Source organism: Bos javanicus, chromosome 8 (genome assembly GCF_032452875.1).
Source record: "Bos javanicus breed banteng chromosome 8, ARS-OSU_banteng_1.0, whole genome shotgun sequence".
NCBI lineage: Eukaryota > Metazoa > Chordata > Mammalia > Artiodactyla > Bovidae > Bos > Bos javanicus.
Genome location: NC_083875.1, coordinates 111,231,342 through 111,255,264, shown reverse-complemented (window position 1 = coordinate 111,255,264; position 23,923 = coordinate 111,231,342). Strand labels below are relative to the sequence as shown.

The 23,923-nt window shown below is 40.3% G+C and overlaps 2 protein-coding genes across 7 annotated transcripts in view; one reads left to right on the top strand and one right to left on the bottom strand.

Annotated features, from left to right (window-relative positions):
• The first annotated feature begins 295 nt into the window (after positions 1 to 295).
• RAB14 (RAB14, member RAS oncogene family) lies at positions 296 to 19,406 on the top strand. Its single transcript, XM_061426737.1, has 8 exons — positions 296 to 380; positions 7,750 to 7,808; positions 8,818 to 8,871; positions 10,172 to 10,349; positions 13,182 to 13,248; positions 16,079 to 16,166; positions 16,519 to 16,549; positions 17,534 to 19,406. Exons 2-8 carry the CDS (start codon positions 7,757 to 7,759, stop codon positions 17,709 to 17,711), a joined length of 648 nt encoding a protein of 215 aa, XP_061282721.1. The 5' UTR covers positions 296 to 380; positions 7,750 to 7,756; the 3' UTR covers positions 17,712 to 19,406.
• Positions 19,407 to 21,591: 2,185 nt separating this feature from the next.
• Positions 21,592 to 23,923, bottom strand: part of CNTRL (centriolin) — an 87,323-nt gene continuing 84,991 nt past the window's right edge. For all 6 annotated transcript variants that reach the window (XM_061426721.1, XM_061426726.1, XM_061426725.1 and 3 more), the window contains one exon: positions 21,592 to 22,364. In XM_061426721.1, the coding sequence (XP_061282705.1) occupies positions 22,305 to 22,364 (60 nt within the window). In that variant the 3' untranslated portion in view covers positions 21,592 to 22,304. The remainder of the gene's footprint in view (positions 22,365 to 23,923) is intronic.

Below are 23,923 nucleotides of genomic sequence, written 5' to 3'. Positions count from 1 at the left end.
GCAGAGGGCAGGACTGAGGAAGGGGCGTGGCCAACAGGCCGGGCCCCGGCTACCCTCTTCCGGGCTCCCCCAGCTGCGCGCGCATCCTCCTCCCCCCCTTCTTTTGTGGTCCGACCCATCGCGAGGGTGACAGGAAACCCTGTGCAGGGAGCGCCGCCATCTTGGACCAGCCCGAGGAAGATCCTGAGGGAGCCGCGGGAGCAGTCGCCGCTGCCACCGCCACTGCCGCCGGCGCGTCTGCAGCTCCTCGGCCTGCCCGCTGCCTGCCCGGGCCCCGGCCGGCCGCCCCCGCCCCTGTCCCGCTGCGCCCGCCCTCCTCTTCCTCGTCCTGACGCCCCCCTCCCGCCCGGAAAGCTGCCCAGCCACCAGCAACCCCCCAGGTAACCCCGGCCTTCCGCAGGGGCCGGCCGGCCGGTCTCCTCGCCGGGCTCTCCCGGGGTCAGCGGTGGGGGCGACGGCGGGCTGGGGGCGCGGGCGCGAGGCGCCGCGGGGCGGCCGGTGTCAGGCCGCAGCGAGCCCGGGGTCGGCTGTGGGCTCCGCGGCGCAGGGCCTGACAGGCGGCCGTGCGGGGGCGAGGGTGTCCCCGCGCGGCGCCCGCCGGAGCCCCGGGCCTCCCCGCCCAGCGGCGGGCTCCGGGCGCGGCGTGGGGAAGGGTGGGTGCGGCGTCGCCTTCCCCGCCTCTCCGGCCGGCCTGGGCCGACTGCACCTCCCGCGGGCCCCGTCTCCTTGCCGCCGCCGCATCTGTCCGCTCGAGCCGCGCCGCCCCGCAGCCCGCGAGCCCCGGACGTGGCGGCCCCGGGCACAAAAGCCGGCCGCCCGGAGCCCCGCCGGCGTCCTGGCCCGCCTCCGGCGTCCTTGCCGGTGGGGTAGACCGGCGTGGCCTCGGGCTGGGCGGGGGTCTGGGGGTCCGTGCGGCGAGGTTCTGGTTCGGGGGAAGCTCTGTAATGTCTGGAATTCTGTGCGGCCTCGTCCGTCGGTAGCGTGTGGAAATAACGAGGACAAAAAGTTTTTGGCTTTTCTAGAATGTAAGCAAAGAAGGCGGAGCCAAGTGGTTTCGGTGGTTTGCTCTTTGCCGCGTGCTAGACGCGGATTTCAGGTGTTTAGACCCGCAGGTGTAGCTTGCTTCACGTTGCTCTGGGTGGTGAGTACAGGATCTTCGTCTTCCAGGTGAGGAAGCTTAGGTGTGGAAGTGCGATGTGGCCGATTAACGATGTTACATGCACACTCAGGTTAGGCCAGGGGTACACACATGACCATTGAACATGTAGCTACAGTCTGATTCCTTTTTTCCTATGTTTGCGTTTGGATAACAGCTGACTTCTCCTTTATGACCCAGTCTGTCAGCCACTACACTGCTGGTTTACATTCTTACAACCCCAGAGGATAGATGACAAGATTTCCGTTTTCAGTTTGAAGAAGAAACGAGTTCCCAGAGAGCACATGCTTTCCTGGTGGGCCCACAGCAATTCTCGAGAGTCCAGATTTGAAGTCTTGCCAAGTCCTGCTCGCTTCATTACTGTCCGAACTGCCTAGTATTTCGGTGTGGTGGTCGAGGACAAATTTGACCTTGCAGTGACCCAGCTCCCACTCCCCCATTCCTCAAGACGTTGCAGAGTTTTTCTTCAGTTTTTTGCTTACACCCATTTACTTGGTCATGCCTTTGAGACTTGTAGTGGTTAGGAGTTTTGGAGGGTTCCTGCTCCAGTAGTGCACTTCCTAGTGACTTCAAGCAAATTCTTCACCTCTTCAGACTAAGGGTCCTTATCCATTCAAGGGATAACTGTACCTCCATTTTAGAGTTGTTGTGAAGATTTAAGTGGGGTTTAAAACCCTTAGCACATTGCTTAAAGTTTGGTCAGCTTCCATTGTCTCTGACAGTGCCAGGCTAGTAGTGAGTGTCTAAGGTTTGTTGAGTGAGTGAGAGGAACATGGCTTTGGAGAGCTATAGAGTTAGATCTGAGCCTTAATCTTAGCTTTCCCTTTAGTGGTATATGACCATGGGTGTATCTCCTCTCTTGAGCTGGCTTCCTTATTTGTAAAGTGAGTTTTTAGAATTAGAGATTGCTTATAAAGTAGCTGACATATATTAGGCACTCAGTAAATGGCAGTTACTGTAAAGATGTAAAACTTTTAGAATTTTAATAACCTAACAAATTCCCTTGGAATTAAAGCTACACTTAAAAACTTTTTTTTTTACATTTCATGGTAAACTTCATTGTTGTGCATACTGCAACCTTACACCAGAATGTGGAGTGTTTTTACAACTGATTTTTATCAGTATTAAAAATCTTTGCGTAATTTTAGTAAAATATTATACAATTAGAGGAAACTTTGTGTAAGGCAAATAAGTTACTTTAAAACTAGGTCTACTGAGATATGTTTCATTTTTTAAAAACTTGAAACATTTTTTTGTGATTAAGGATGCTGTGCATTACTGGAGACAGCAGTGTACATACAAGTCGAAGTATCAAAGATACTATACTTTTAAGAAACTTTTTCTCCTAGATAGTTTTAAACGTATGCAGAATAGAGTAGTATATTGAGCTTTCATATACCCATTATCCAGTGTCAGCAGTGCTCAGTCTTATTTCATCTATATATACTTGTACCCTCTCCACCAAATTGTTATTTTTAAAAAACTTTTCATTGGAGTATAGTTGGTTTACAATGTTGTATTAGTTTCTGCTGTACAGAAAAGTGAATCTGTTATACATACACATATATCCACTCTCTTATTTTTATTTTTTATTTACTTTTAAAAATTCTATTTATTTTTATTTTTGACTGAGTGGGTGTTTGTTGGCGTGCACAGACTTCTCATTGCAGTGGCTTCTCTTGTTGTGAGGCACAGTCTCTGGGGCACTCGGGCTTCAGTAGTTGTGGTGTGTGGGCTTAGTTGCTCCCAAGTATGTGGGATCATCCCGGAACAGGGATCGAACCAATGTCCCCTGCGTTGGCAGGTGGATTCTTATCCATTGCGCCACGGGGAAAGTCCTTCCAATTGACTTTAGATTCTTTTCCATCTACCAAATTATTTTGAAGCAAATCTCAGACATCCTTTCCTCAGTAAATTTTTCACTGTTTCTGATCCTTTTAATTCTAAGTGCAGGGTTTTAGTTTTGTTTTTTCTCGTGAATACTTTCCTTCTGTGGACAGAGGTACAGTATTACTTTATTTCCTATTCACAGCGTGCCATCATAATTAGCAGAAAAATTTTGTCTTTCTCTTGACACATGGAGAAATCAACTCTTTTCTTACCACATTAATTTATAAAAAAGTGTGACATTAAATATCTTGTCAAAACTGAGGTGATTTTTAGGTGGGTCTTGGAAATGAGTGGGTTATTTTCAGAGGTTGCTTTAAGGTTGAGGACAGGAAATTGACCACAGATTTTGATTAGTTTAATAGCTTACCTCCCAAAGTTCTGTGTCCACTCGACTGACAGATCAAGTAGAGACCTGCAGTGGTTTCGGAAGCACACCAAAGCGCTTCTCTTCTTGAGTTGTATGAAGTGAGGGCCCATGCTATGCAAAGTCACTTCATTCGTGTCTGACTCTGTGCGACCCCATAGACGGCAGCCCACCAGGCTCTCCCCCATCCCTGGGATTCTATATGTGTATTTTTTGATCATTACTGTATTGTCAAAACCTAACATAATTTAAAAATTTTTATATTGGAATCACAAAAGCAGTTTATCTTGGTTCAGGTGTTTTTAACAGCATTTTTCATGTATAAAAAAGCCTCACTTAAACTATAAGGGTCAGAATTTAAGTCACCCAGAATATATTTATTTAGGGGTTGCTTTTTTCCTTTGTTGTCTTGAATCGGTTACATAGAAATTACACAGTAACACCTTATGTCCTAAGAGTGGAATAAAATAGCTGTGTAACAGCTGTGAAAGGATTAGACAAGCCTGTAAGTTAATACAGCAAGGAGTCAAACCATAAGAAAATGAGAAAATGGACTCCATTATTGGGAATTAGAGCTGTTTCTAGTTTTTATGTATTTTGTTGTTTTTTGCTTTGTTTTTATTTTTGGCAGCACCAGGGGGCTTCTAGGGTCTCAGTTCCCCCGACCAGGGACTGACCCTGGGCCCTCAGCAGTGAAAGCAGAGTCATGGCCGCCGACGGCCGGGGGGACCCCCCCCTTTTATTTGTTTTGACTCTGATCACGAGACACTTCATATGCTGTTCCCCATGTTATTGGTAAATGTGGAAGTAATGTTGGAAATATGGCTGGGGTTTTTTTGTTCTTGTTTCACATTAGAATTATATGTAAAATGCTTAAAATATTTTAACAGTCCTTTTTTTTTTACTTTTAATATTTTAGAGTATATAGTAGATGCTTATAGTGTTCTCCCAGTGATACGTAAGGGCTTCCCTGGTGGCTCAGGGGGTCTGCCTGCAGTGCGGGAGACCCAGGTTCGATCCCTGGGTTGGGAAGATCCCCTGGAGAAGGAAATGGCAACCCACTCCAGTATTCTTGCCTGGAGAGTCCCATGGACAGAGGAGCCTGGAAGGCTACAGTCCATAGGGTTGCAAAGAGTCGGACACGACTGAGCGACTTCACTTTCTTTCTTTCTTAGTGATATGTAAAAAAAAGTTAATAGTTTTCCCCTTCCTTTTTTCTCTTTGATTCCATGTGTTAATTTTTTAGTTTGGTGTGTATCCTTCTATATTGTATCCATGTAGGATTGAGTGTGTGTATGTCTTTAAAAATGGGTATATGTTATCATGGAACTCTGCAGCATGGTTTTTTTTTTTTTTTCACTTAAAATCATAAACATGCTTCCAGGTTCATGCATGTATCTAAATGGTTTTTCAATTAGATGTGTATCATTTCATAGGACTGACGTACTTTATTTAATCAAAATATTTTGGCACTTCAGATTCCCACAAGCGCAGTATTTGAAAGTACCTACCTTCCTCTCTATTTGTACATTTCAGAACTAGTCATTTATATGTATAGTTCTATTTGGAACACTGTCTGATTCAGTAGATGGAGACAATGTGATTCTGTTTTGGCACAACAGTGATTAGTGTTTAACATGCGTTTAGTAACCATTAGGTCTATATGTATTGGCCTGGAAATAGATCCGTGCTGTTATGAAGTGAAAAAAAAAAAGCACCCGTTGTAGAGTTTCATTCAGTAGCATACTCCATTTAAATATATTTCTTACCTTAATAGTGGTATATGTTTCATGTTCACAAGATGAGATTGAGAAGTCCTTTGCTAAAACAGTATTAATAAGGGCAAGTGTTCAGTCCTGTCCAGCTCTTTGCGACCCCATGGACTGTAGCCCACCAGGCTCCTCTGTCCATGGAATTCTCCAGGCAAGAAGACTAGAGTGGGTAGCCATGCCTTTCTCCAGGGGATCTTCCCAACCCAGGGATGGAACCCAGGGGTCCTGCATTGCGGGCAGATTGTTTACCACCTTAGCCACCAGGGAAGCCCCAAGCATAGTTACAGGGGGCCCCTTGAACATGGTTGTTGCAAATACGAAATTCTGAGTGACCTCTGTCAGTTAACTCTGGGAACCTTTTTAAACCTTCTCTTGGTGGCTACAGTGCTTGGTAGTTTTTGCCTGCCTGTCTACTGCAATTAGTTAGTTTGACTAGTTCTCCTTTAACTCTGCTTTTTAGGATTTTTATTGTAATTTTTAAGAAACTTAACCAGAAAATTGGGTGAGGAGGTGGAGAACAGGGTGCTGGCTTTCAGTCTGAAATAGTGATAATTCTCTTTTATTGGTAAATAGCTTACTAATTAATGGTTGGAAATAAAATTTCAAAATCAGTCATCTCAAATATTAACAAATGCTTGTATGATTAATTAGCAAGTACACAAATTAGTACAACTAGAACTGGTTTATAATTTCATGATTAGCCTTTAGAGCCTTTCAAATAGAAACTGGGATTGTTAAGAGTCCACAGTTTTAACATAATAAAATGAAAGGAAGCATAGTATGTACAGCTATAACTAAGTTAGAAGAAAGAAAAGATATAGCAACATCAGAGGAGACCCACGAGAGTAGCAGTCATTTAAAGATGACTAATTACTTTCCCCCAAGTTTGAATGGGGAAAAAGAAGTTTAAAAGAGAAGTTAAAAATGAGTTAGAAGAGAGGAACCTGAAGGGAATGCAGCCCAAGAAGAAATTAATAACCTTTAAATATCATTCTTATTGTGAGAGATGATTCCTTTCCTTGTCTTCAAAATTTGGTGAATAATACAGACCAGTTTGAACCTCGGGACCAAGGTCATTCTTGTTTCTGGAAAAAGGGAATCAATCATACTCATGTATGATGTTCAGAATCACAGTTACTTTAACTAGAAACACTTTCTTTTCTGAATGAACTGGTCAAGGGAGTTTTCTGTGATGTGACTGATGACAAATGTGTTACAGCATGTCCCAGTTCTGTTAAATGTATTTCATACAGCTAAGCAGGAAGACTATATTGTGTGAAATGATTGTCTGGTAATTTACTATAATTAACAGCTTTCTCTTCCCTAATAACAATAATTCACTTATTTTAAATATGTACTCTTTCTGCAAGTTAAATTTTATTAGTTACTTAGAAATTTTATTTGAAATATAACATATAGTAAGCTGTTAATTACAGTAAATGAGTTTCCCCAATCCTGTTAAGTATCTGGCTTGCGTATGTGACAGTTGGCTAGAACAGTAAAAACCAGATTAAAAAAAATATTGGAAAATCAGTTTTTGTAAAAATGAGGTTAAACCTTCATATTTATAAAGAATTTTCATCTTCAGCTGAAAACTGCTTTGAGAATAAATTTTTTTTTCTTTCAGTTTTATTGGGGAATAAAGTTCATTGTAAGTTATTACCAGTATTAGAATTCACCTCTTATTTCTCTAGGACCTAGCACAGTGTCAGACACAGTCAAGGCATTCATTTGAATAAATTGGAGAGGTTTTTTTAAAGTTATTAAAAGTAGGAGAGAAATTAGATTTCTTTAGGTTAAAGTCTTCTGTGGGGGTGAGAAATGAGCTGTGATCTTCAAACATATCTTGTAATACATAAACTTTCAAATTTTACAACTACAATATGTCATTATTTCTCTTAACTCCTGGAAAAATATATAGCAGACATATTGTTAACCTTCAAATGCTGTATTAGGAACTGTATGAAATGATCAATAATTGACTTAAAAAAAATCTACAACAAAAACAGTTTCATGTGGTTCTATTTCTGACATTTCACTTAGAAATAATATAATTACTTTTTCTTTGGATGCTATGATTATTTCAAGTAGAGTGAAAAGGTTTTTTGTGTTTATAAGTTGGTGGTTACTTTTTACGACATTGTATTGTAAAATCAAAGTGTTCCAAACAAATAGATCATTAGACTTGAGTTAACGGCTGCAACGGAGACCTTAACAGGGGAGGAGGACTATTTATAATGATACTATTTAAACTTAAATTTATAAAGATTTCCTTGATTGAAATTTTCCAGAGTAGCATTTCTTATCTGGTATTTCCTAAAGTGAAATATTGGAATTGTTTTGATATATGTTCTATTTCTGTGGGTAATACATGAGAGTGTTGAAAGTGTTCATTCAAGAGAATTTGTGTATTTGATTAATTTGGGAAATGCAATTTTTTCTGCTATTGTAACCTACATTTTGTTTATAATCACTGTGGTTAATTTTATATATCTTTACAGGATACACGGCTTGGATAACTTGAGCATACTTTTTCCCTGAAGTAACTCAGTTTTCTTTGTTTCTAGTGCCACCATGGCAACTGCCCCGTACAACTACTCCTACATCTTTAAATATATTATTATTGGTAAGTTTGTTTAACTTATACTCTTGTTTGTTCTCCAAAGGTTAAAATGCAAAATGTTTATATGCTAATACTTAACATAGTACCCCAGAGGAAGTGAATACTTGTCTTTTTCACTGCAAAGTTAAAACTCCTTTGGTAGGATTTATTTTTTATCAGTGACCTGTTACTTTGTGACCCTGGGTACAAAGCTGGCTACCTTTGAAGTGACTTGAGGGCTACCTGAAAGTTAATACTGGGAATGAGATTAATTTCCTAGGAGTGTTGATACATTCCAAAAATATCATGAAATTTCTCAGAGCCCCCTGGATTCCAAAAATTGATAAAAATTCAGAATAATTGTGTAAGATACTTGAAATAAATCGTAGTTTTTCTCTTGCTGTTTATCCATATGTAAGAGTAAGTTGAAATATATGTATTTTTCTTTTAATTCTTCCTGTTAGTTTGGTTTAATATTGAGCTTATGTGACTATATTGTAATGCTTCCTTCACCAAAGGTTAAATTGTTGTCAGTACAGTCAGAGATGATACCTGTTCCATTCAGATTTTCATGTGATGCACATTCTTTTGTGGAATTCTATAAGAAATATGAGATAAAATGGGATCTAGTGAATCAGATTTCCAAAGCTTATTATTTCTACTTGTTCTGTGCTGCCCTTTTGGTCACTCCCAGGAGTTTTTGGCTTTTATGCATGGGTTAAGGGAAAAAACAAAAAGTTGTAATAGTTTAAAGTAGAAAACACTGTTCAGTTTTTCTGTTAAAAAGCTTTTCCCAGCTGGTGTCTATTTATTGACATAATTCATAACCAGATTCTACCACCAGTGAAGGTTGGGAATAGTCAATTTATATATCACAGTGAAAACCTACCTTTAGGATCTTTTGAACTCATTATAAATGATGAAAATGAAAATTTTTAAGTGCCCAGAGGTTTGTGATGTAATATGGTAAAAGAGGTATAGCAATCATTGCATGTAATTATAAGAGGATAAAATTGGAACTTTTTTTTAACAGGGGACATGGGAGTAGGAAAGTCCTGCTTGCTTCACCAGTTTACAGAGAAAAAGTGTAAGTTCAGTGTGTAAGACAAAACATTGGCGGATTCTTACTGTCACTTTCCTGCCTTTTAAAAAGTGTTCTTTTCAGTACACTCTATGCAATAGAATATAACTTTTCCCTATGTATATGTACTTTTGTCTTTAGGAAGTGATTTTTTTTTTAAATAGGTACAAATGAAATATACTTGTATGTATGGTGGTGTTTTTTATGCCATATATAGTTTGATTGACTAGATTTTTGATAATACAAACTTTGGTTTTAAATGTATATGCTATTAAAAATAAAAATATATAATTTCAAATTTAAATTATCTTTTTCTTGTTCTCTGACTTTCCATTGTAGAAATTATCTTATTAGGGGGAATGTGCTTATATATCATTTGCTAATAAATAATAATAGATTGGAAATATTTAAAATGGAATTCTTTCTGCATTCATGACTGGTCATTTTAGATTCAAAGTGCTACTCTGTCTTGTGTGGTAGGAGAAGGGGCCATTTTATTTTATGTAACTGATAGGCTAAATATAGTTGAAATTGTTTCCAATAGTTAAGATTATTTCTGTGGCATTTTTTAGCTTAATGTAACGTTTTATGAAGTGTTTAGCAGTCTGTGTACTGTAGAGGAGTAATGGTGGATATAGGTTTTCAGTGGCCTAGTTATAAAGAAAGGATTAGTAGACTTGTCCTATTGGATTAGACTTGCAAATATATAATTATAAATACTAAATTTCATGACAGTCTTTGAAGTATTGATAACGTTTTACAGAATAAATACTTGTTTGATTGAAAACTCCTAGAGTCTTAAAACGGTTAATTTGTTATTAGGTAAGAATTGTCAGAAGGCTAAATAGTATAATGTTGTTATGAAGAGTTTATTAAAATCCTTATTTTTAATTAGCAGGTAGCCCAGAGGTCAGTAAATAGTAACCTGTGGGCCAGGTCCTGGCACTGCTTGTTTTTAGAAGTAAGGTTTTGCTGGAATGCTGTCATGCCTATGTTATGTATTGTCTGTGGCTGCTCTTGTGCTTTAGCAGCGTGGAGTCCTTGGAACAGAGGTCTTTTGGCCTGCAACATGTGAAATATTTATTATTTGGTTCCTTGCAGAAATTTCTAAGCCTTGTTCCAGTCACATCATTGTGACTCCTTAAGGGTTTTTGCTCATTTCTTTCTTTTCATGCAGGCTTTAACCTGTTTATAGCCTATAAGCATTAATGAGTCTTTTGGTTGTCTAGTACATCATTTTCCCATTGATCTTAATTTGAAGCTTTCTGCAAGTTGGAATATTGTTATTTCTTTTCTTCCCTAACAGTTATGGCTGACTGTCCTCACACAATTGGTGTTGAATTTGGTACAAGAATAATCGAAGTTAGTGGCCAAAAAATCAAACTGCAGATCTGGGATACGGCAGGACAGGAGAGGTTCCGAGCTGTCACCCGCAGCTACTACAGAGGCGCGGCGGGGGCGCTGATGGTGTACGACATCACCAGGTGAGGCCGCGCCAGCCCCGGGCCCAAGCAGCGAGACCTGCGTCAGGCCGTGGGGTTGTTTTAAGTTGTTAGGCATTCTATGGTTTGTAATTGTGTATCTGTTAAATGACTTATTATTCGGGTTTTATGGGTTTTTTTTTCTCTAAATTGCTATGTGTGAGATTTTCAGATATATTATCTGAAAGTGGGTGAGACTAAAGAAAACTTTAGGAGATGCTGGTGGAGCTAGTGAGAGAATACTCTTCTGAAAAGCAGTATCAGTTGAATTATTTGAGGTGAAATATTTCACACCAAATATTTTTACTTCAGTAGAAAGCAAGCAAATCTTTAAGAGTTACTCTGTTCAGCCTCTTGCCTGTGGGCGGAGGAGCCTGGTGGGCTGCTGTCCATAGGGTCACAGAGTCGGACACGACTGAGCGACTTCCCTTTCACTTTTCACTTTCATGCATTGGAGAAGGAAATGGCAACCCACTCCAGTGTTCTTGCCTGGAGAATCCCAGGGATGGAGGAGCCTGGTGGGCTGCCGTCTATGGGGTCGCACAGAGTCAGACACGACTGAAGCGACTTAGCAGCAGCAGCAGCAGTGTTAAAGTTCATGTCTTTTCAAAATAAGGCCAAGCAAAGGAATTAAGTAGTTTTGCTAATCCAACGTGGTAGATTATAAAAAATTCTCATACTTGAATCTGAAATATTAAAATTTTTTGTGTCCTAAAATGGATTGAAGTAGCTCATGATACTTCATGCTGCAAGATTAAATTTATTTCAACTCTGCTATTTATGGAAACTCAAAAGTAATTGATACGGAATAACAAAACTGGACCTTAAATGTTTGATTTGGGAAAATTGAGCCACTTCATTAAACGCTGTGCTGTTTGTCTGCTCTAAGCTAGAAAATGAACTAGACCACCTTTCATATTAATGCAGAGTGTCTAAAGCAGAGTGACTCTTGTCTCACCTTCGAGCGGGTAGGAATCAGTAAGTGGGACCAAGTGATAGACTTTCACGTGTATTTCCTTTTGGATAATGCTTTGCCCTGCTTTTGAAGAGTCACAGTGAGAAGTTCTGTAGTAAAGGGACTCTGCTGCTGCTACTGCTGCTGCTAAGTCGCTTCAGTCGTAAGTTTGTTTAATTTAGTATTTCCTAAGGTTATTTTCGGAGAAGGCAATGGCACCCCACTTCAGTACTCCTGTCTGGAAAATCCCACGGATGGAGGAGCCTGATAGGCTGCAGTCCATGGGGTCGTGAAGAGTCGGACATGACTAAATGACTTCACTTTCACTTTTCACTTTCATGCATTGGAAAGGAAATGGCAACCCACTCCAGTGTTCTTGCCTGGAGAATCCCAGGGACGGGGGAGCCTGGTGGGTTGCCATCTATGGGGTTGCACAGAGTCGGACATGACTGAAGCGACTTAGCAGCAGCAGCAGCAGCAACAAGATTATTTTATTTATTTAGAATAAAGATGGTGGATGGTTATGATTATAGTCTTGTAGTTTTACTAAATTTTCAAATTGGGTGGTCTCAGGGCAAAACAGAGGGAACAGCCTTAAGGCTCTTCACTGGAGCCAGGCAACTGGTAAATAGTTTTGTGGGAAGACAGGTAAAGAACCTGGCCATTTGTACGGACATCCTTTTATGTGGGATGCATTCCTGAAGGCTCTGCATAGTTGAAGACTGCATTCATTATTAAAATCTAACTATGGTGATGTGTACTTAAGTGTATCTATAGATTGTAGATTGTTTTGCTTTTCTTTGTGTGTTCTTTAATTCCAGCCTATTGAGATATGAGTGATAAGGCTTGTGCTTTTTAAAATTTATATTTGATCACTGTTTACTTGGACAAGTTGAAAACACTGGGAAAAAAATTTTTATGTGACTTTTTTGACATGTAGGTGGTGGTTTGTGTATAACATGATATAGTACAGTAAAAAGAAATTCTGAGTAAGGAATTCTTTTCAGTTCTCTCTGGGAAAGGAATATGTCAGATTCTGTTTGGTATATCAGATTTTATATGAACACTGGCAGCTGGAGATGATGGAATATATTCACTAGACTGAACTCGAAACACTTCAAGGACACAGTGTCTGTAAAAGGTCCTGCACCTGGCTCTGAAATCATTTCTGCCTCTTTATGGGCCTCTGTTGCCTCACCTAATAGATTAATGTTCTATGAGTCTGTATAAATTAGAAATATTTTTAACCATCAAAATTTAAAAAATGTTTTGACCTTTTTGGTAAAGTCTAATAGTGGTAGTATATTCTGTATTATTTTAAATTATTTGGATTTGTTTGCTGTCTTAGGTCCTACTTGGCTAATGCAAAGGAGCCAGGAGTTTTTAAATTCTCAGATTGGAGAAAATGAAGAAATAAGGCATTATGAATCCTCAAATGATTTAGCTGCTGGTAAATGAGAGTGTACAGTTAGGATAAACTCACCCTCTGATATACCTGGGGACTTCAGTTTCCAGTCAAATGTATTAATCTTCTTAAAGCCGATTTTTAAAATTCAGAGTTCAGAATTATTTTCCATTAATTTTTTATCTTGTTCTTGCTTGCTTATTGGTCTGTTTATGTTTTTAAATGTAAATAATTTACTCCTGATGTATAAGTCATTAGCAAAATTGTTGACTATTGAGTTATTTAAAACAAAAGGTTTGGCTAGATATTTGAAAAGTGTGTGTTTACATTCCACAATTCTCTAGGGCAGCAGTCTAGTCAAATCAAAAATATTTTTTAAGTATATATTTAAAATATATTTGATGAAGTTTCTTTTTTTCCTATTGAAATGGCAACTGTATGTGGCAGTCACAAAAATAAACTTTAATTTTTGCAGAAGAAGTACATATAATCACTTAAGCAGCTGGTTGACAGATGCAAGGAATCTCACCAATCCAAATACTGTAAGTTAAATGATGTCTATTGTACAAAAAGCTTAAGATCTAAGTTGACCCAGAAAGGAAAGCCATTTGCTAAGTGGACTTTTTGTATTTGGGTACTAAGAATGAGAGAGTCTTTATTCTTAAATTGAAGAAAATGTAAAACCTTTTTTCGAATATGGACTATGCCAGGTTTCACACTTACAGTTGGTTTTTGTTCATGTTTGTGGTTTAAGAAAAATGAAAGTTACTAGTGGGGTGGTGATCTCATGTCACATGGAGACTATGAAATCTGAAACTTTCACTTGAATCTGCATTAATTTCATAAAACGTTACCATTAGAGGAAACTGGGCAAAGTGTACTGGGATCTATTATTTCTCACTACATGAGTCTCCATAATTTTATTAATGTCAATTAAAAATAAAAACTGTTCTGCATATTATAAAAAATTAGCCAGTCTGAAAAGATTTATTTGAGATTTTAAAGACTAGCTACTATGGTAGGCTCTGCAGTATACAAAAAAGAATGTGGGTCTTTGGCCAATACAAGGTCATCGTCCAGCAGGGAGATCACCTGTGGGGATACAGATAACTACTGGGAAGCAGAGTGAAACAGGCTGGACACAGCGTGGCCGGGGTAGCGCTTGCTAGTGGTGTGTTTGGGGGCAGCCAGTGTGAACAGTGCCGTCTGGAGAAAGCAGGTTGACAAAGGAGGTGTTGTTTGATCTGGGACTTAGGAGTAGAAGGTTTTGGTAGATTCTGCGGAGGGTATTCCAGGAACAAGTGAGGGAAGGCCCTGAGCAGGAACAGACTGAGCTTTGTGAGAGTAAGGCCTGGGTCTCACTTAGCTTTGTGCCCCAGAGCCTGGCAGTGGCCTGGTTTAGTAAATATGTAATCAGTGCTAAGATTGGCTTTCATCAGGGAACAGCAACTTAATTATTTTTAAGAGTCAGTTAACATGGTTTGCCTTTTATGCCAGGGACTGTGTCTGGGACTTTCCTGTCCATTATCACAGTAAACCCACTGTAGGTATACATGCAAATCTATAGGTGAATGTTCATACAGCTTTGTTTGCAGTAGTCAAAAAAGCAACCTAGATGGCTGTCAGTAGGTAAACGGTGAAACAATTTGGTGCATCTGTTCTTGGGAATACTCTCCAGCCATACAAGGGAATCACCTGTAGATAAATAGATCTCATGGGCGTTGTGCTGAATGAAAAAAGTCAGTCTCGAAAGATTACATTCTGTATGATTCCATTTATATAAAACATTCTCAAAAAGAAAAGTTCTGAGTTGGAGAGCAGATTTGTGGTTGCCAGGGGTTAGTGACGGGGGTGAAAGGTGTGAGCTGACTGTAAAGAGGGCAGCACAGTCCAGTTCCTTGTAGTGAAGAAGCTGATCGTGGGGACACAGGTCTATACCTGCAGTCAGACTGCATAGAGCTACACACAGTAAAACTGAACTCTCAGTGAGGACTGTAGATTGTGCCAGTGTCAGTTCCCTGGTGTTGAGAGTGTGTTAAGATCCTAGTATTGGGGACGCTTGGTGAAAGGGATATAAAAGCTCTACTCTTCTGTAAACTTTTGTGATTCTTTTGTTATGTAAGTAAAATACTAAAAACATCAAGAAAACAACTTATTGTAGAGAGTCATTAGAGGAGCATAATAAAAAAAAATTAGCCATGTCCTTCTTGTTTCATTTATGCCTCTTAAAATCTTACCAGATCTCATAGAAGAAAGAAAAAAAATCTGTTACATTTTCTGTAACTTTGCCTTTGATTTCTATGTGCAAGTTGCATACTTTCTACTTTTGTTGATAGTGCTGTTGTACCTGTCTTGTTAGCATGCCACCTTGTGCCTCCCCTCTCACGAAGATGGGAAGTGTGGTTTCGAAATGCTTAAGGAATGGAGAGCAGGCAGTGTTGTCTCCATTAAGCAAACATTTCTTAAACTGAGTGCCTGTGTTATAAGGCCCTGTACTACTTAGCCATTGTGACTTTACCAACTTTGACTTTTTAAAAAACTTGATTTCATTTTTTAAGTGTAATTGCCTTACTCTTTACTGGATAGGTGGACTGACCGTATGTGAAAATGTTTTCCCATCCTCAGTGGGCACCTGTCCACACTGATTGAAGAACGCTAAAGGTGGACATTTGGGTCAAAGTAGTTACAGTTCATGGACACCATGTTTTGAAAGGACAGCCAGGGGCTGAAATTTCACGTGAAAAAAAGTTAGTGATGGACAACCCTTTTAGTTGAAACCATCCATTTCTAAAGTATCTGGATTTACCACATCAGTTTTGAAGGGGAACATATTTTGCTTTGAATATGAAGTCGCTGTACAGACGTTCTCCCACCCCCGCTGTCCCCTCTCCTGGATGCAGTCATTGTTATCAGCTGCTACAGACCTCGTCTAACTGAGGGATAGTGTAGGGGAGGACAGGATTGGAAGGTCACAGTTCGGGTTTTCTGCCTGAATTCTGATGTCCGCCTACCACGGACTCTTGAGTGATCTTCTAACAAGTCCTTGTTTGCTTTGAGTATCAGTTTCCTTACCTGTAGCCTCAGAAGTTGAACTAGTAGTTTTAAAGCTTTCTGTGGATTCCAGGAACTTAGGAAAATCTAATGAAAGGCAGAACCCTTCTCTTCCAGGCAGTGTCCTGGAGACACCCTCTGTGCCTCTTCATAGTTACACCGTCACGATTCTGTGGTCATCGTCCGATGGGTAATTGGTAGTATTTAGTTTCCTTTGTAGACCTGCATGTTTTTTCCTCCAGATTTTTGGATTTTAGAGTTTTCATGTCTGATTTAAAGGTTGCTTTTGTGTAAGACGTCTCTCTTTCGGTTACAATCCAGGTGATAATCCTCATAGGGAATAAAGCAGATCTGGAGGCTCAGCGGGATGTGACGTATGAGGAAGCCAAACAGTTTGCTGAAGAAAACGGTGGGTTTCTTGTGAGGTTTAATGGCGTTCGGTCACACATGCGAGATTTCTAAGGAGAAGTGGGGTTTTGACAATGCAGATGATTTGACAGTTTTTTCTTTTCTTAAGTGCAAATTGCTCAAATCGAAGAATGAGGAAATACAAAATGCATTTGTATTTGGGATTCACTTTGAGGGCAATAGAATTATTTAATGACATAAAGATTCCTTCCATTTCAGACTCATAGTCTTTCATAAAATACTGTGGTGGTAGTACTGAAAGCTGAGGAGAACGTTTTACTCAGAAGTCACTTAAGAGAATGTCCTTGTGAGTTAATTTGAAATGTCTTTCATAGTCTGAATTTTATTTTTAGGTTTATTGTTCCTTGAAGCAAGTGCAAAAACGTAAGTATGACTAAAATCAGTAGATCATTTAAAATTAAATTCAAATTTCTCAAAGCAGAACCACATATATATATAAATGTATAATGTATATGTACATATAGTGTATAATATGTAAATGTGTAATGCTTATGGCAGGGAAAACCGCAAAAATCCCTTTGCTTGTTTCACATTTCAAAATAATGTTTTTTGTTACTTTCCCTAAAATATTATACCTTGATTATACTCATTGGTAATACAGGTTAATAAATGAAATTGTGTTAACACAAAGTGTGTAAAGGCTAAAAGTGACCTTTACAACCAAGGCTGAATTGGGCATCTTGGACTCAAGGTTGTTCAACCTGTTGATTTAATACTTGTCATTTTAGTAAAAGCATGACTTTAGGAAATATTCAATGTCTTAAGAGTAATTAGAAGCATAAGTAACATTTCTAATTGTTATTCCACGTTCATTATTGAACCCCAGCACTCCTGTCATAGTTCTTCATTTATTAAGCCAAATACTCCTTGCAGTGCTGAGAAGCTGGCCCCTTTTTGTTTAGCCTCATCTGTACTGTTGGTCCTAAAAGGGCCAATATCAAACGTGAACATGGCTAAGCATGATAAGAACAGTACAGTTTATGCTTGGCTAATCAGACCATACAAATCCTGGAATACTGATTGGAGATAATTTTATTTCGGTTTAGAACACCCCCTACTATGGCCTGCTTAATTATTGTTATATATTACTATATAGCATTTTAATGATTAGAGCACGTACAGTTTCACATTGGGTTTGTAGAAAGAGCTCTTAGTATTGTTGATATGCTTTCCAAAGAAAATATTTTCCCATGTTGTTCTTTAGCTCAGTGTTCTGGTAATCCCTTATTAGATGACAGTGGCTAAGTTGAAGACATCATGGCAAAGGTTAGCAAAAGGTCAGTGTGTAATGTCTTATGTTTTGTAGAAAGCTATGGTTTGCCAATAAAGTTGTTGATTGCCTCTTAGGGGAGAGAACGTAGAAGATGCTTTCCTTGAGGCTGCCAAGAAGATCTATCAGAACATTCAGGATGGAAGCTTGGATCTGAACGCCGCCGAGTCGGGTGTACAGCACAAACCTTCAGCCCCACAGGGGGGCCGGCTAACCAGCGAGCCCCAGCCCCAGAGGGAAGGCTGCGGCTGCTAGTGACCTCCTCGCCGTGGCTCTCACTCGACCTTTCACCTCTGTCTGTTGGAAGCAGTACTTTTTACTGCCTCACTGTCTTCTGTACATCTTACTGGGTTTAATTAAAAAGAAAAAAACAACTCTGTTGTAAAAACAGTTTAACACAATACTAAACTGCTAAACAACTAGATGTAATCAGGTTATCAAAGGCAAGTAGAGTAACCCGTCTCTCCTGCATGGCAAATCGAGACTTTCCCCGATTGTCCTCGTGATAGGTGTGTCACCAGTCCACGATTTAGACTGAGCACTGATGCTGGACTTGATTTTTTTGCCCCTCCCTCTTTTGGCAAGGCTTTGTCTCATTGTACGGTTTAATTTGATGGTATCTTAAGCTTTCTTCCCATCTTTAACTGTTCAGGTATGTCTGTTGTAACCCATACATTTATTGCTGTGAAATGACTTCTGATGATAGAGAAAGGGTTCTTCAAAGCCTTTTGTTTTTGTCGGATAAATTCCCTGTTGTGTGGGTGGCATTTTTCTTAAGGCGGTTTGCTTCTGTCTTAGCCTTGCGCAGGGAAAATATCCATTTATCTTTTTTCTTATGCTTAATTAATAGCTTTATCCTTTTTTTTTACACCATTTTATCTTTTTCTCTTTAGCAGAAAGTAAATATGTATAAAATTTGAAGGAACCGAACTAACAATACATTCTGTGTATATTATTTTAATGAAGAAAATAAATTGATTACTGGCCTTGGAACAGTATAAAATACCAGTTTGTACAGTAGGACCTGTATGTGACCATGTTACTCCCTTCCATTTCACACGAGGAAACAGACACAGCTTCTGTGCACACGATGTACTGGCTCCGCCCTTTGGTGCTGGCAGGGTTTGGGGACATCACGCTGGAGAGCGTTCCCGGCGCGAGACGATTCACACTAGCAGATTCTGTTCCGTCTCTGCGCTGTGGCTTACCTGCTGGTTTTCTTAACTGTTCTCGTGCAATCAGCAATGTGCTAACCTGCTTTTCTCTTTTTGTAAACATTTTGCATTACAGGCTGCATTTCTTGCCTTACTGTATAGAAGAAGAAAAAAGGCTGGTTTCTTATTGCACATTTTAAGCTTTTATACCTGTATCTCAGAATGGTAAGATTCTGAACCAGACAGCCAGAACCGCAGGTCTGCTGTTAAGGGATTTTAAATAGTGCATTTTTAACACTACAGTGAAATAATTTAAGATACCGCTTGTATTCTTAGTGTATTTATGTCATGTTGGCATAAGTTGTTCTGTGAAGGGGAAGGTGTTTCTCACCCTGTTTCAGTGTTTGTACTGATTGATAGAAAGTAAGTTACTACTTTGCACTAGGCGGTGTGGCCACTGAAGAATACTGTACTGCAAGGAAACGATCTCATTTCTGTAGACAGCAAACTTACGTTTTACCAAGTTCTTTACTTCTGTTGATTGATTCCTAATTGAGTTTATGGTTCAGGCTGGGAATTGAGAAGTTATTTGAAGTAGGATAGGTAAAACCTCAGTATATTATATAAAATGCACCCTCAGCTCAACTGCTGTGTTTAAAATACACATTTTAAATCCCTATTTACAGACACTAAAGTAAGAAATACTGCTTTCTGGGTTGTAAACGCGTGGTAGTACCAGAGTCTTGTACAGTCAATGTTAAATAAAAGCCACAACTGGAATGTGCAGAAAACAGGATTTGGTTAATTTGTGGACTCATCTTTATTTTTGTCTTTAACTTTTTTAAAGAGCAAGATACCTGGAGTGTATCAGGTATGTTCTGGTAAGGACGCACAGTGATCTGTTCTGCTTACACTGTTGCATCACGAGGGACTCACCCAGGGACCATGACCTGCTGGCGTGTGTGTGTATATTTACAAAATCAAAACAAACGAACCACCCCCCGGGTACAAGGCAGCCATCCCAGACCGAAGTCTGTGGCTTGTGTAGGTGCAGTACCCTGGTTCCCAGAGTCAGCTACAGTGGGTCTTAATTGTTCTGTGACAGATTTACTCAGACTGCTGTACTCTTCATTTGATGTAACAAAATGCTATTAATCTAAATATTTGTAAATAAAGTACCTGTATCTAGATTAAAGTAAAATTGTTTGCCTTATTTTCTAAATTATAACAGGATTTCGTATTTTCTTCAGGCAAATAGCTATTTGGCATTAAGTTGCCAGTTTTTACTGCAGAACTGCCCTTAATTGTTGTTTAAAAAGAGACGTCTGCGTAAATAGTATATAAATCCACAGCACTCGGTAATGGAGCTCCGGTCTGACCCGTGCATTCAGATCCCACTCGCGGTGTTCTTTGGCCTTTTTCAGTGTGAGGTCAGCACGCCTGGTGGCTGACACTTCTCCCTTGACTCTGCTCAGGACCAGATTCTGGTATTTGCACGTGTGATCCCCTGTAATAAACCTGGGTGCTCAGAGAGAGGCAGACTGTTGTAAACATCTGTGTGCCAGACATTGGGCAAGTCCCTTGGGGAGAATGTGAAATTCTTTTAATTTTTAATGCACGGAGAGCTTATTACTTGTGTGGTCACCTGCTTTTCTGGGTTCCTCGTTGCCCTTGCACCTATGAGGCCCTCCTGAGTAGTACTTGGTGCTCGGTACTCTGTGCGTTAGACATTCCGGGATGATGTTCAAGTATTTTTCATGGACAATAAAGTGTTTTGATGCAGTGATTTTGATTTTTTGGGGGGCGGGGGGTGGGTGGCTGGTGATTTTTACATAATCCTAGTTGGAGGGAGTAGAGTTTCTTTGGAAAGACGTCTTTTGAGACCAGGTGTTTGGCTTCATACACGAATCACCTTCTAGGTCAATAAGACTGTAGTTTCGGGAACTTCTCCACATCTGTTGTTTTAAGTGTGCTCTTTTCTTATAAACATGTGGCTCAGTTCACAGCCTTAACAGAAGACCAAATGATTCCTGTTCACGTGGCAGTTTAGGAAGAAAATATTTTACTCTCATTCAGCACATGGACAGACCAGGAAACTGTCCTTGAAGGATTTCAATAGTTGAATTAGGCCAGGCTTCTAAGCATTTTGCCAAGACTTGTGAAAATGAAACAAAGAATGTAAGTAAAAAAGACACCATCAAATCAAGTTTACATCGGAAGTAGATGTTTTCTAGAACTTACTGGCTGTTAGTTTTATGACATTTTCACTGTCTTATATTCATCCCATGTCAGTCCCTAGCCCAGATCTTAATGGTCCGGCTCTAGGCAAACAACTTCTTAGGAATATAAACCTCAGCAGGTGGTCAGAGGATAGTGCTGTACTATATACAGTATAACATGGTATATAATACCTGTTTCGGTTCAAAAGCTGTCTAGGAACCTAGAAAATAGGATTGTTTTAAAATATTCCCAAGTGTGAACACAGTTTGAATTTACCACTGGGTCAGATTCTCCAAGGGCTTCCCAGGTGGCTCAGTGGTAAGGAATCTAGCTGCCAGTGCAAGAGACATGGGTTCGATCCCTGGGTTAGGAAGATCCCCAGGAAGAGGAAATGGCAACCCACTCCAGTATTCTTGTCTGAATAATCCCATAGACAGAAGAGCCTGGTGGGTTGCAGTCCATGGGGGTCGCAAAGAGTCAGACGTGACTGAACGACTAAAAATGCGTGTGGATTTTCCAGAGTTCTAATTTTCCACCAAAGAAATGTTTCTCGTTGAAGAAAGGCTTCTGAAGTATATACTACAGTTTTATGACAAGTATTTTCAAAGCATTGACAGATACAACGTACTTCAACCTGCAGACAGAGACGGAAAGCCATCGGAAAGACTTGACGTTCTCTTGAAATTAGGGTAAAAAATTTATGGCTTTACTGTAGATCTGTGAAATGTAAAGTCAGATGTCAGACCCACATTTATTTTATCTTTTATTTTATATGAAAATAGATTTTAAACAAAATCCAAAAATAACTTTTGGCACTATAAATAAAGAGGAGCCTAAGCATGTTTTTAACCTAACTATAGATTTTACCAGTTTATAGATTCAGATCAGCACTGGTCTTATAATAATGCATTTCAAAGGTTAAAAAAAGAAAACCCTCAGCCATGTAAGACCCTGGTTTAAATAGTATACGATATTCCCATATGTACAGGTGACTTAACAAAAATGCTGAGAGTCGCTGTAGAAGTGGAATAAGCTACAGTGGAGTTTTCAGCATCTGAATTGACTGGATCTTGATAAAAACCAAGTGGCATTCTAATGAAGTTAGTGAGGTAGTGGAGAAAGTTATTTCCTCATATTTAGGCAAGACAGTCTTCCTCCATCTGGCTGAGCCACTCGTCCTACAACAGGATGAGAAAGGACTAAGGGTGAATTTCTGCAACAGTAAAAACAGGTTTTAGCTAAATTCACAGAACTAGATAGCATCATGGCTAACAGGTAATATTTGAGTACTTCTCTGGAAAAATGTTTTAAGAGGAACCACCATACAAAATTACCCAGGATAAAAGTTAGATGGTTACTTTGATTAAGACTATGATAAGCTACAACTCAACATCTGCCAATTGAAAGTGCTAGTTATTTATAAATAAAAGAACTTTTTGTAACATGTACCGTGAGCAGGAAGCTGAGGACAGCATCAGTGTCGGTAACTGTCTGCTGATGGTGATGGACCTTGTGGAACTTGATGGAAGGAGCTCTGGAAAGAAGGAAGATAAAACGTTAGGCTCAGAAGCCAGCCCCCTAACTCCAACCTAGTTCAGATTTTCATCCCACATACCCCTAGATTAAGACTCAGGGACCCAACGTACTTCTAACAAACCCCTCTCTACGCGCTGTGCCTCTCGCGCCACCTCTGCTCCCTTCCTGGACCCGGGGCGCCTCAGGTCTCCGGCTGCCACTGGAGCTGAAGAATTCAGCGGGCGCCCACACCCCTGCGCACCCGTATCCCGCTCTTCCGGGCTCACCTCCAAAGTCATCTCTACAAAGCTCTCTGCCTCTGACCTTCTTCCTGCCCTGAGGCCCATGACGGTTTTGGCCTGTATCTGACTTGGGTCCTACCGTGGAAGATTTAAGGTGATCATATTCACATCTTGGCTCTGCTGCTAATGAGCAGGCTATGGTCTATTAAAGATGCAGACTGGCCTTGGATGTTCTTGGGCTCACAATACACTGCTCTGTGGTAGAGAGAGATCAGCCTCTAAATCCTGGTTTTGTGTTTCTCTGTGACCTTGACATTTCTTGTTTTCTACAGTTTCTTCATATAGAAGGATGAATGCTAGTTCCCAGGAGTAAGTGAGGCAGTACACGTAGAGTCTGGTGCACACACAGGCGTGCAGAGGCACTTCGTCTGACTCTGCGGCCGTACGCACTGCAGCCTGCCCAGGCGCCTGTCCGTGGGACTCTCCAGGCAAGAATACTGGACTGGGTTGCCATGCTTTCCTCCAGGGAATCTTCCCAACCCGGGGATTGAACCCACATCGCAGGCAGATTCTTTACCGCTGAGCCACCACACCCACACACTAGGCATGCAAAATGGTAGCTATTATCTGTCTGACAGGAATATTGTCTTACTATTTAGGGACTCCATGAATATATTTTACGTTCCTCCTAAATAATTACTAACCTCATCTAGGTCTCACACAGAAAACCTGTGAAATCTTGTGTTGTGCTTTTTTTTTTATAGACTCTGAATTAAGAGTTCAAACTTCGCTTAGGACTAACAATTGGCACAGTCACCTTTCCCAAGTGGACAGACTAAACTGGGACACAAGTTGGCTTCAGAGGTCCAAACTCTTCTATTTTTTACTGTGCCACATGGCTTATGGGATTTTAGCTCCCCAATGAGAGGCTGAACCCGGGCCCTCGGTGGTGAAAACACAGAATCCTTAACCACTGGACCACCAGGGAATTCCCTAAACTCGTTGTATTTACCAAATAGACAAAAAGGAAATCCAAAGTGGAGAGCCTTCATGGGAGAGTTAACTATGTCCCTGTTTCCTAGTTGATTTCCTAAATCAGCAGCTTGTCCTCTTTATGCATTTACTACCAACCAGTTGATTCCAGTTTCCCAGGGACCATGACAACTTTTGCGAGTCTTCCCTAAGACAAGTTTCCCTGAGATTTGAAGGTGACAGTCGTGTCCTTCCACCTTCAAATCTTGGGGAAACTCATGCCCTTTGGGCTTCCCTAGTAGCTCAGCTGGTAAAGAATCTGCCTGCAATGCAGGAGACCCCGGTTTGATTCCTGGGTTAGGAA

Bases quoted from the DNA above. Each gene is read 5' to 3' on its own strand.
- RAB14 (XM_061426737.1), top strand. From the start codon at position 7,757: ATGGCAACTGCCCCGTACAACTACTCCTACATCTTTAAATATATTATT. The intron at 13,249-16,078 runs GTAAGTTAAATG...GTTACAATCCAG, and splicing joins ATCTCACCAATCCAAATACT to GTGATAATCCTCATAGGGAA. The intron at 16,550-17,533 runs GTAAGTATGACT...ATTGCCTCTTAG, and splicing joins CTTGAAGCAAGTGCAAAAAC to GGGAGAGAACGTAGAAGATG.